The following is a 13700-nucleotide window of genomic DNA, read 5'->3' as shown; positions in this document are numbered from 1 at the left end:
AAAAATAAAACTCATACAAATTATTTATATTTGGTTATTTTTCATGCATTCAATTCTAATCTTTATATTTATAGAACTTGTTACCATTTTACCCTTTTTACCTTTTGTTCTCACTTAATTTTCATGTGTACCACTACAGGCATATATGTCATAGCAATAACTCAAATCAGAACATGAAAGTGAAAGATCATGAAAGACAATGTCCCAGCAACCATTACAAAACTACCTATAGATGTATCCCAAAAGGTAAAAGGGCAATCGATTTCAGGATTCTCTGAATAGTGAATACAATGGACTCAACTCTAGATTAAACAGAGAAAACATGTGTGGCACAGAGAAAGGAGTCCTTCATTAATGGTGGGTTCAAGCCTTCATGGCCCTCCCTTGGAGCAACATCTCCTTGTTGGCATAATATCGTCCAAGGGATTTATATCCCCAATCTGACAAAACAAAAATTTTAGGTTTGATCAGAAAAACAATACCTGGAGCTGGAGAAATGTACCAGCAGAATCTAAGATTAAATAATAATAATAATAATAATATCATGTTCATTGCGACTCAAGAACATGTGAGATCTTTGTCATTATCTCTTATGGAAAGTTAATTTATAACAATAAATCTCATATGAGATGACGGGGAAAAAAAATCTAATTTCAATCACTGTTTGAGGCACTAGCTATATGACCATGTAGAAACCCTCTAAAAGAAAGAGAAGGGAAGGGGGAGGCAACTAGGAACGTAGTTTCCTTTCATGCACTAATTTATAGGGAAGTGAATGTGGATTGGCAGCGAATTGGGCAACTACTTTTTAGTGGGTTCTCACTGATTAGTGGAGCCTCCAAGAGATTTCTTATCCTAGTTATCTCGTGACACCAGTGATGTCTCTTATACTCAATCTTGTTTCATTTAGGTTATATCTGTTTTACAGAAAATCTATTTTACGGAAAGTAATTTATATATAAAAAATATTTTTTTATAAAATTTAATTTTTAAAAAAATATTTTTTATGAAAATATTTTTTATTATTAAATTAATTATATATATTTATATAATGCATATATAATATTTGAACATTTTTTTAAGATCATTAATATTTTAAAAAATAACTTCCTCTCTTAGAAAGAGAAAATCATTTTTCTTAAAAATAATTTAATTTTTCTTTTAATTGAAAAAAATATTTTTCATCTGATTAGAAAAATATTTTTTATCGATCTCATTTTCTGAGTGCTCAAATGCTAAAAAAAATATGAAAGTTTTAATTTTTTTTATTTGTACTCATATATATATATATATATATAAAAGTGTGATCAAAAGAGTGTATTAATTAAGAAAAGGGGTTAAAATTTGAAAATTACTTTTAGGTCAAGGGACGGGAGAGTAAGTAGAGTGTAGTCTAGAGAATTGAATGATCTTCAACTAATTGTATTATGAATTTATTAAATTCAATTACGGGATTAATGCCTTTCTATATAAAGTCCTAACTAAATTAAAATTGCTTTTTTAAGAACAAATTAAAGTTGCTTTGAACTTAAATATGATATAGAATTTTAAATTAGGGTTGGCTTTTAGTAAATTTCAAATAAAGGCAACGGATATTTTTAATGAAAATTTAAATGAATTATACAATGATGATAGTTCTCCCCTTTCACGCCCAAGAGGTATTCAACATGAGATTATTTGTTGAAAATCCTAAGCCTTTCTTTTTTTTTTTTTTGGAAAATAAAAAATAAGGTTTTTATTAAATGAAGATAAAATATAAAAATAAGTATAAAATTTCATATTAATAGAATTTTACATTAAAAAAAATTACAAAGAAACCATTTATACAAAATATAATAATAACTACTTGATTTGAAAAATTCATGTTGATAGTTTGAGTTGGTCATTCAGCAAGAATCACGCTTTATTTAGTGGTAATCTACCACTATTCGACTTCATGATTTTTTACAAGTATAATCTAAGGAAAATTTATACTTTCTATTATTACACTACTATGCAGGTAAAACACTTAATAACATAATTAAAAAGAAGAAAAAAAAATCCTTACAATAGAGGAAATAATAAATCCTCGTAGATAAGAAAATATCAAATTTTCACAAAAGATAAGACAATAAATACTCTAAAAAGAAAAGACAAAACTTAGATTTATCAATAAGAATAAATTAAGGAGAAAACAAATCTATTTCAAAAGAAGACAGATTTAGATATTATTAGGAAAAAAAAAGAAAGACGAATAATCAATGGTGAAAATAATCATTGGTGACCACCTTTAAGAATTCACAAAGAAAAAAAAAAGAGAGAGAGAGAGAAGAGAGTGGATTCAAAGAGCTGTTTAAAATCCTAAACATCCCATGAAGATAATTAGAAGAAGAAGAAGTGAATGAATTTAGCATCTATATGTTCACTTAATTAAAGGAAAAAAAAAAAAAAAACCACTTCACCGCATTGGTGACCAAACCTTATATAATTTAATTTAACTTTTTTTATATTTTAAAAAATTTTAAAAGAATTATAATTATCAGAGATTGCATTGCAAAATAAAATTTCGAGCATTGAATTATTAGTCCATGTAAAGAGATTTTAAATGTAAAGCCATTGAAAATGCAAAAACATACTTGCTTACACAGTGGTGGATTTACACAATAAAAGATGGGTTGCTGAGTTTGACCATTGGAATACCGATTGTGATAATCAAAATGGGTTGCTCACACAGCTTTTAAGTTTACCCATTTTGATATTTGGTAAATTTCAATAGAAAGAGTAGAATCTAAAATTGGAAAGCAATAAGAATTGGATTAATTTGCTGTATTAGTTCTTATATATCCTCTTAATCCTCAGATGATAAAAGTGTTTTTTTTCTCTATTAAATATATGTAAAATAGGTTAAACTTATATATATATATTAATTAATTTCTCTTTAATTGGGTAAAACTTTAAAGCAAACTGAACTCTGATTCCAATATATTACAAACAATAAAATACAAAGAAGAAGATATATTAGTAAAGACAGACACATCAAATGTAAAAATACCAAAAAAGAAAAAGTGAAGCATTAATATCCAGATAGAAGGTTTTGGCATTACAGAAATAAGAGATAAGTAGGGGTACATACCAGCTAAGTGCTAGCTATCCAGATTGAGCCTCTAATACGTGTTCGTCCACCATATAAAATATCAAAAACATCAATTACTATAAAAAATACAAGAACTATATATCATTTTCTACTAAAAAAAATCAAAATTCTTGGAAACTCTAAAACCCTAAAAATAACAACTAATAGCCACGATTTTGAGTCGACTTGCCCGCGAAATCCCCACGCTTTCACTGTTTCCAGACACAAAATCACACTTGTATATATTTGCCTTGTGTGAGCTTACCTACCTTGATATCTCTCAACATCTTCTTCTAGTCTTAGGTCTTTTTCCTTCACAAACCCTATCCCCAATATTTTATATGGCTGACCCTAACATGCCCTCTAATGTGCCCCAAATACACCAAACTCAGCCACTATTATCATCATCTTTTGACCCTAGCTCTCCCCCTATACCGCACCCACTTGACCCATTTCTGTCACGCTCTATCCCTACAACCCCATGTGAAAGCCCTTCCCTAAAACACCCTCCTCAACCTCAACCATCCAACTCCAATCCTACCGCCATGGCCATGGCCACCCCTTCTGCCGCTCCCAAAAGGCACCCTTTATATCGAGGAATCCGCAGCCGAAGTGGCAAATGGGTGTCTGAAATCCGGCAGCCTCGCAAAACTACTCGTATTTGGCTTGGCACCTATCCAACCCCAGAGATGGCAGCTGCCGCCTATGATGTTGCTGCTCTAGCCTTAAAAGGTGGAGATGCAGTTCTAAATTTCCCTGGTTCTGTTGGGTATTATCCCGTTCCTGCTTCATCATCATCTACCGATATACGTAATGCAGCAGCCGCAGCTGCTGCATTTAAAAAGGCTGAAATGAATCGAGAATTGGCACAGCTGCCTAGAAATGACGATACCCTTAATGCCAATTTTACAGCAGGTCAAGAATTTATTGATGAGGAGGCACTGTTTGATATGCCAAATTTGCTGGTGGACATGGCGGAGGGAATGCTGCTTTCGCCGCCAAGAATAACCTCTTCCGATGACTCTGCAGGAACTTCCGATGGAGAGAGTCTGTGGAGCTATTTTTAATACATAATCAGTTTATAGAATGCTAGCTCCTTAATCTCTAAATTTCAAGAATGGATCGATTAACATGAAGCGTAACAACATATAGAAAGATACAAGAGGACATGGCCGCATCTAGTGACCTTTTTTTTGCACAATTGGCCTCTCATCGATCAATGAATAAAAAGAAGAGATCATGGAGGGAAATTCAAGAAAAACAGGATCAAAGAATTTTTAACAGTGATTCCCAACACGTAGAGTTTTTGAATCTGATCATTCAGAAGAGTGAGAGATTTTAGGGTTTGCATAATATGGTGATCTGTGAGCAATACGGTCTTGCTGCTGTAGTATATATTTTGGCTTGCTTTTTTTTGAGATAATGATATAATGTTCTCCAAATTTCTTGTTTATTCTTTTCCATTTTCTTTATTAATTTTCTGTATCATGAGAAATCAAAATAGACTAAAGGTCATTGCTTACGCTTTCTGCCATGTGTCCTCCATTGAAGCTTGAAGAACAGCAATTTAGTGATTTGAAATTAAATAACTAACAAACTCAAAAGTTAATTGGTATCCTGATCCATTTAATTTTTTTCTACAACTATAAGTGAATTTCAAAAAGTTTTAAATATATTATATATATGTATATTAGAATTTAAAATTTTTAATTTAAATTTTATGGAATTAATTGAATTTGATTAAAAATTAATATAATTTGAAAATAAAAATTTATAATACTATAAACTAATAAGGTTACAAGTTTAACAAAAATTCTATAATTAATACATAAGATACCAAATATAAAAATTTATATATATAATTAAATTTTTTTATGAAATTCATTCAATTCATTTAATAATAATAATAATAATAATAATAATAATAATAATAATAAAGATAAATTTTGGACTTTCAGCATATATAGTAGTCTAATTCAGTGTAGGAAAAAAAAGAAAAGTTTTTTAAAAAAAATCTAAGAAGTTTCAGACATATCTACTACTAAAATTAAGCAAAAGTGGTTATAATTAGGAAGTGGTGTTTCTTTAATGATGTGTGTCACAAGCAAATGCATAAACTTACACATTCTTTTGTAGTTTCAGGATCATCAGTCAAAACTGTGTGGGTCCCTTTGCTTAAGTGAGTGTCAACATCTATGTGATGAAAGATTGATAGAAAGTGATGTCCCTTTGAAACAAAGAAACCAAATGAAACAGAACAAATCATGACTGTTAAAAGAATGGATTTCAAGTATGGAAAAAATATATATATATAATATTTTATATTATACAAGTAAAAGGGGGATTCAAACCTACCCAACTTTAACCCATGAAGAAGAGATCTTGAGTGCTCTAACAGAGTCATAATGAGGGCCTACATTGCTTTTCTTTACTATTCAAGGGGACAAACATCTCTGGTTGTATCTGGTGGACCCTCTTTATATATAAGCATATAAAAACAGCACCCCACAAATCCATTTGGAAGCAATTGTGAAATGTTGGACTCCTCTGTGAAATGATAGTCCAAAGAAGATCGCTTCATAATCTAAGAATATGCGTCCATTCTTTGCATTTATATATAAATCTCAAACCATAGGAATGTAAAAGGTGTTTCATTGAGCAATCAACGCTTCTCTTTTTCTTTAACAAGAATCTCTTTTTGGTTTCTTGCTTTTGTTTTATTTTAAGTTTTGGATTATCCAATCTGTTTTGATGAATTCACAACCGATTATGTAAATAGTTCGAATTTTAAAGTCATTTTAGTTTTACTTTGTCTGATGATGAGAAACAATAATTTAATCTTAATCATGATGAAGAAGAAGCAAATTACGAACAAATTAGTTATAAATTAACCATCATTAACGCTATCTAATCAAAGTCCAAAGCAACTGGTCTTTTATTTAAACCAAAGTAAAAGGGAACCAATATCACTTTCTAGATAGAACTTGCATGGAGTCAAATAAAACATTAATTAGTCTTGTGCTTTTAATTTAGAAAGTAGTGTTTCCATGGAGTCTCTAATCAAGCATTTGAAAACTAATAATTAATTTAATCAAAAGGGACTGAAGTGAAGGCGTGTTTGGAGTCTGGAGTCTGGCATGATATACAAAGGGGTGGCTTCAAATCTTGAAAAGGTTGACGCAGTAGTTAAGTCTTGTTGGGTAATCGATCATGAAATCGAAAGAAAAAGGGTACGTTTGGGATTCTGTCTGATACAAAAATTATGTGGAAGCCGATATTCCCCTTGAAATTTTCAATGAGCAAAAAGTTTGACCATGGCTACCCAAAATATTTCCATGGCCGACAAACCTTTTCCATCCTTCACTTTCCCTGGTTGGTGATACGTCTCTCTCCCTCCCTCTCTCTCTCTCTCTCTCTCTCTCTCTCTCTCTCTCTCTCTCTCTCTCTCTCCTCATATAAAATTTGCAAATATATATATATTATAATTATAAAACTATTTTTGAAACTCTTATACATAAAATTAAAATTTTTAATGGAGTAATTTCTTAATGTATTATTAGAGCCTCTTAAATAAATAAAGTTCAAAATTGAAATTCTAACATCTCTTATTTATTAGTTGAATAAAATATTTTAGTACAACATATTCTAAGCTCAATGAATATTTCCATGCGAAGGTATATTACATTTATAAAATTATTCTTAAGAGTCATCATCTATAAGCTTCACACGTTATGTAGTGTAATATACATTATCAAGTTTACATCCATTTAGTTTTTGGATTGAAAGCAAAATCTGAAAGAGGTTTTTAATACGTTTTGGCTGACTACATATATAAAAATAGATTAATATATAATATCATATTTTATAATATAAAAAATAAAAAACTCAAATCAAACAAGTATAATATTAAAAATTCGGATAGCCATCCGTTTATTTAATAGTTTGTTATTATTTTTATATTATATATTTATTAAAGAAAATACCAAATATTTATTACATATACTTTCTTTTATTTAATTAATTTTTTATTTATTTTTATAATATAAAATTAATTATCAATAGTACTGCTTGGACTGAGCTCTTTGCTATTCTTTTTTACCTTTCCCTCCTGGAAAATTTTGCAAGTTAAACAAATCATAGTATAAAGAAATAACATATTTTATATTTTTAGCAACCAAAGCTTTAGACATATATATATAGTCAAAAGATGACTAGTGAAGGAATGGTTATTTTAGGAAAAGAGACATTACTTTATCATGCACATTAATCAATCCACTTTCCCTTCTTCGGGTAATGTGGAAACACACACAGCCACCAACTCTATATATTTTGGCAAATCGATCGGTGATGAATATGGTTCTCAAATCATCGTTGAAGAGGAGGGGAACAAGCATCCAATGTGGTTGACAAAAATTATATATGATTGTCATATCTCTTCTTTTCATCAGTATTGCTTGTTTCAAGAATTAAAGCCTTAGTTTCTTCTTGCATATTGCTCTTGTTCTCTCGGTCTTCTTCTAGCAGGCCCCCCTCGGCCCCTTCCCTTTCATAACAATTAATATAGGGGGGTTTCTTGAACTCAGAGTCAAGTGGTCTACTGAAGAAGTGTCTCCCCATTGATGCCAATCATTATGTTCTTTTGGTTTGTTAGTTATATGATGGCTCTTTGTTATTAATTTGTGTCTCATCACACACATTGGAGTTAATTCCTAACTTTAATTTTAATTGGTTTCTCCCTCCCCCATTTCATGATTATTAGTATTCATTATCATGTGTTTTTTTTATTGTTATTAATTACCCATTATCATTTCATTGGAGTTAATTAAAACTTTTATCTTTAATCATTTTAATTACTTTCTTGAACCCCAAAGCAAGAATGTAATAAGGCACGAAATATGAATTTCTGTTTTCATCATTGCAAATTTCCCCATGTAATTTTGCATATTAAAACATGTCATAATTCTTTTAGGTTTGGTTAATTAAATTCTATACATAGTCATTTCAAAAAGATTGATAATATATCTCTTAAAATATCCAAGTATATGATTCATATATTTGAGTACTCAAGAGTTTGCTATCCGAACTATCTTATGGTTTGGGTCTATATTGTGATACGGACAATATCATGATTCACCTATCATCTCTTATGATTGAAATACCGTGATATTCACCTAATCGAATGATAGTTTTCTACTCAAATAGTAACTCTTAGCAATAGAGAATAGGTATGTCACTTATGGAAGACTCAAAATACCACTCAAATTAAGATTACTCTTAAATACAAATCTTTAAGGACTACAATTCTAATTTTAATAGGGGTCCATTCGATGCCTATATTAGTCAAAAGTTTTCCTTCTTAATTCACTCACTAATTTTCAGAATCTTAGATTGCTTTTAACTAATTTAAGTATAAGAGAGATTGTCTAGGCCATCCCTGCAATGTTATTTTTTTGTGTTAGAGGTCCAAGCCAGTGAAGTATACTTGCGAGCAGCATCAAAAATTAACTATAAGTTTTCCAAGTATATCGTTTCATTTGAGACATGCACCACACTTTAAAATATATATATACATAGTAGTGTAATTTTCATTTACTTTGATCTAGGAATGTCATTTTATTTTTGTCATGAACTGTATATAATAAACTTATTGTTCTTTCATCCATTAATAATAATAATTAATCATCTCAAAAGAGATTATATAAACAATAAATTATTGAATATTTTCGATCCATATGTACACTAACTCAGAGAGCTAAAAAATAGTCATATTTTGCGGCTGGACGGCTCATTAGTGTTGGAAATTTGTATATTTGTAGCTACTCAACTACAGTCTGTCTCACTACTTACCCACCAATACTGCCAATCAATGGACCGCCTCACCCATAAACTTGAATTCAAAAATCTGATCAGTAATTTCCTTCATTATATTAATTAACATCTTATTAGTCTATTAATTTTTTTATACAATTAACTTCAATTAAAATACGAACTCAAATTAATTTATTAATTTATTAATAAAAAAATATTTAAACATTAATATATAATATTTAAATTTCACCAATAATATATCTCCTTCTTTGATATTCAAAAGATTTTATATTATACATATATATAATAATCTCCAAAGTTTTAAACTCTAATTTTAACAAGATGTTTTTACTTTGAAGCAAAAGATAATCTACACATTTTAAAAAAAGAAAATGCAATATATCCAGTTTGGATACATTGAATTCAAATTAAAGGCATTTGTTGGCTGATTATTTGGTTAAGCAAGGGCTATCTAAATTTCAGAATTTTATTACTTTCTTGTGAATTGACTGATTGGTTGTATTTATTGCTATGTCTAAATCCTGTCAATCAAGGTTGGAGGCTCATCACTACTCTTCTAGCGCCCTTTCATTTTGTCTCTTTGGCACATTGAGAATCATATCTTTGTTTTCTTATTTTCTTTTGTAATAACAGCTTGGTAGCTTCTTATTGTCTATATTTTGATAGTTCTTTTGGTTGTGTTAATAGACTCATATTGCTATATTTGTAGTACACTATTGCTTGTCCTTTTATATTAGATTTTTTCATTTAACACATCAAATTTTAGGTCTAGATGTATGGAATGGTCTGTTGACCAATATATAGTTAGATATGTCTATACTAAGTTTTTCCTAATTTTATTCTATTAATAAAATTTTTCAGCTTGTAAAAAAAAAAAAATCTTGCAACCCTCCTTTGAAATTTATAAAATAAAAAAAAAATCCTATGCATCCAAATACAATCTTATGAAAAAGCAAAATAGTTACTTTAATTATGAATTGTGGGATGAATTAGAAAGCACTTAATGCTAATTAATCTCTTAATTTTATTTATAATGACTAAACTTTAATTAAATAGATACGAATTTTAATTTAATAATATGAGAATTATTTTTATTACTGCAAAGTTTTAACTTTAAATCTCAATAGGAGATAAATTGAAAGAAAAAAAAAAGTGATGTTAAATATATTAACAAAGACTTATGAAATATGAATTTGTATACATTCTCTTTCACTTATAGAAATTATGCATGTATACTTTTGTTAATGCTAAATAAATTAGCTTTAAAAAATACAAAATAAATAAGTATTTATATTTTTTTTTATTAAATCTCCGTTCAATGGGCTAAGTAATAGAATAGCTAATGTATTACAATCTTTTCTCATTATAAAAATAATAAATCTAAAAATTAAGAGACTCAATATCTCCTTATTATTTATATTAGTTCTATATGTTATTTAAAAAAAATGAAGAAAATTTTTAAAATTTAGTTTATGGGTTTTAGGCCCAAAACAACATGGCTCTCGTAAGGTCTAGATTTGTGCCTTATATGGGCTTTGAGTTTGTCTAAGTTTCATAAAATCACAAGGACAGCCCATATTCAGGCCCTCAACAGCTTTGCCCTCTCGGCTGCAGCCCACAATTCGGCCGGCGCTCTTTATCACGTGCAAAATAAACCCACTTAATATAAGAGTAAAAATATACAAAAAAAAATTATGCTTTTCTAGACTCAAAAGTTAGTATAATCTTACGTCATCCTACTGACCTTTGCACTTCAGATTTTGTCACCACCCAACCTATGGGCCGGACTGGTACTAGGATTTGGGCCAACCTAAAGCCCCCGAGGCCCGTAGTAAGCCTAATCAAACATGCATATAATAATACGTTTACAGATCCAACATGATAATTATATTACAGATCCAAATCAAATAAATACTTCTAACACATGCGGAAATTCTAAGAGTTAACAGGTTTATACAAACATTAATAAATGACCTGCGAGGGAGAAAAGCAGGTTAACCTCAAAAATATCCTCCTGTGGCCTGAAAAAATATTGAACAGGAGTGAGCGTTCGACTCAGAGAGTAAAATATCAATTTTAACCATAATCTCTATAACTATCTAAAGCTAATGCACCCTGTAAAGTGAAATGCAACATCAGTAATATTTTCATATCATAACAGCAAAAAGGTAATTTGGAGCACTCACGCACCCAGTAATATCAAATTATAAATATATGGGAGCTGATCCCCTATACAGCTCTCTTAAATCCAACATGTGCTAGCGAAGAACTCAAGCCGAACTTTCGCTTAATAAACCAAATCGAGGTCCCAGCGAAGAACTCAAGCCGTGACTACCCCGAAGGACCGGGTCCTAGCGAAGATCTCAAGCCGTGTCTACCGTTTCTATCCATAGCCAACACCACATCACACGCACGCCAACACACGCACACTGCTCCAAATTACCACAACAACATACATGGCACTTTAACAGTTGTGAATGCAACATAAAACGTGCCTAGAGTTTAACTACATATATATATACATATAAGTGATGCATTGGCATGCTTGAACATATAATAATATCGAAATTACAATTAAAATTAATATTTTACTCACAAACTTAACAGCAGTCACTGTGGCGGCTGGGCGGAGGAAGAAGGCTGTCCTGGCTCACCTGACAATTTTATTACAATCATTTAATAAATTTGACTCAATACAAACTAAGAAAAAGACCAAATACGTCCTAAGTCGTGCCAAAAATCCAGCAGAGTCTCCCCCATACCTAGAACCTACCCAACCTGCAAAAGGGCTCAAAACGCACTTCTATATTCACAAATCATACATTCACAACTCAATCATATCACACAATCCCTCCTGGGCCTATCCACATAGTCATCAATCACAATATGTAAATTTACAATTTAGTCCTTATAATTAAAACTTTTTGCAAAAACTATCCAAATAAACTCTAAAAATTTTAAAATTTTGCCCCGCGGTCCTTAGCAATATTATTAGGCTAATGCAAAAAGAATCATAATTTTCTGAGCTACCACGAATATTTTATGGATTTTTAATCTCATTTAAGCACTATAAAATTACGAAAAAGCAAGGTTCGGGTTTACCTATGCCGATTCCGAATCCGGGACGCGCTCGGGACGTCTGACAACGGTGGGGTAGCCAAAATCTCGATCTGATTCTAAGACTTTTTTTGTAGCTGGTTTGTCTGGCCGGACCCGGACAACTGTCGAATTTCCGCGAATTGAAGATACCTACACGAAGCCCACAACACGGGGTTAGTATAAAATTTTTACGGAATTTTCTAAGCTCATTTAATGCTCGAAAAAAATACTACAAAGTTCCGTGGGACCCACCGAAAAATGATGTCGAAAAATTTCAAATTTATATTGCCGCGAAGCTCTCGACGAGTGGAGCGCTCTGGTACTCTCGGTTTTCTCGTGGGGTTCACGGTTTGCAAGAAATCTAGCCCAAAAGTCAAAATGGGCTAAAACTTCCCGGACAAAAATTGAACAAATCGCTCGATGAATTTTGGTGTCTTAATGTCTATGGAAAGCTCTCAAGGTATAGATGTTATTTGACAGAAGACTTGGCCCAATCGGTGGTCGGATCGGCCGAATTTCGACCGGGAAAACAAAGCGTCGCGCTCGCGCAAGGGTGGCGTTCGCGCTCGTTTTCCAGCCGCCTGGAGTGTCGACCGGCAGTGGGGAGGTGGTGGGGCAGCGCTCTGGCAAGGTGGGGTGGCTGGAGAGGCGGCGACGCGGCCTGGGGGTGAGGGAGGAGAGAGAAAAAGGGAAGGGAAGGAGGGGAGGTCGAGACGCGGGCGAGGAGAAAGAAAAAGGAAGAAGAAGCCGGTCTGATTCAACCGGTCCGATCCAATCCAGTTCGATTAGGCCAGTTTGATTCAGGATACAAAATTTTAAATTTTTACTCTGCCTTGGGATAGAAAACGAGGCCCAAAAATTTCGAAAAAATTTTAGAAAACTCAGAAAAATTCGTAGACTCCAAATATATTTTTAGTTTTGCCACGTGGTCTTTAAATTAATTTTTAAAAATCATCAAAGTTTTTGTTTTCGAAAAAATCGATCCCGATTTTTAAAATCCGAAAAATTTCAAATAATTTCCTAAAATTCAAATAAAATAAAATATCAATATTTATCCAAAAATAAAAAATTTAAAAATTAGGGGTGTTACATTCTCCCCCCCATACAGAAAATTCGTCCTCAAATTTTATACAAGGCAGAATAAAGTACAGGATTACACATTAAATAGATAAGGGTACTTGCTACGCATGTCCCATTCTGACTCCCAAGTGCACTATTCCACTGACTGGCTCCTCCACAAAACCTTAACCATAGGTATCTATTTTAATCTTAGCTGCCTCACTTGGTAGTCCACTATGGCTACAGGTTGCTCCTCAAACGTCAAGTTTTCTTTTAGTTCTATTACATCCGGCTGTAGCACATGAGAAGGATCAGGAATGTATTTCCTGAGCATAGAGATGTGAAACACAGGATGAACATGAGAAAGGTTGGATGGTAGCTCCAACCGGTAGGCAACTGCTCCAACTCTATCAGTAACCTCAAAAGGTCCTATATACCGAGGTGCTAACTTGCCCTTCTTTCCAAATCTCATGACTCCCTTCATTGGAGAACCTTCAGGAATACATAGTCGCCTACTGCAAACTCTACATCCTTCCGTCTGGGGTCTGCATAACTCTTCTGCCTACTGAAAGCTGTTTTCAATCGTTCCCTGATTAAAGGA

At 31.9% G+C, this 13700-nt stretch overlaps 1 protein-coding gene across 1 annotated transcript; it reads left to right on the top strand.

Moving 5' to 3' along the window:
• Positions 1-3390: 3390 nt before the first annotated feature.
• On the top strand, positions 3391-4557 carry LOC110654750 (ethylene-responsive transcription factor ERF027-like). The gene has a single exon (XM_021810855.2). It carries the CDS (start codon positions 3454-3456, stop codon positions 4177-4179), a length of 726 nt encoding a protein of 241 aa, XP_021666547.2. The 5' UTR covers positions 3391-3453; the 3' UTR covers positions 4180-4557.
• The last annotated feature ends 9143 nt before the right edge of the window (positions 4558-13700 follow it).

Source organism: Hevea brasiliensis, chromosome 9, assembly GCF_030052815.1.
Source record: "Hevea brasiliensis isolate MT/VB/25A 57/8 chromosome 9, ASM3005281v1, whole genome shotgun sequence".
Lineage (NCBI taxonomy): Eukaryota > Viridiplantae > Streptophyta > Magnoliopsida > Malpighiales > Euphorbiaceae > Hevea > Hevea brasiliensis.
The sequence above is the reverse complement of the archived record's forward strand: the minus strand, read 5'-3'. Positions and strand labels throughout refer to the sequence as shown.

Coding starts and splice junctions, on each gene's coding strand:
- LOC110654750 (XM_021810855.2), top strand. CDS start 3,454: ATGGCTGACCCTAACATGCCCTCTAATGTGCCCCAAATACACCAAACT.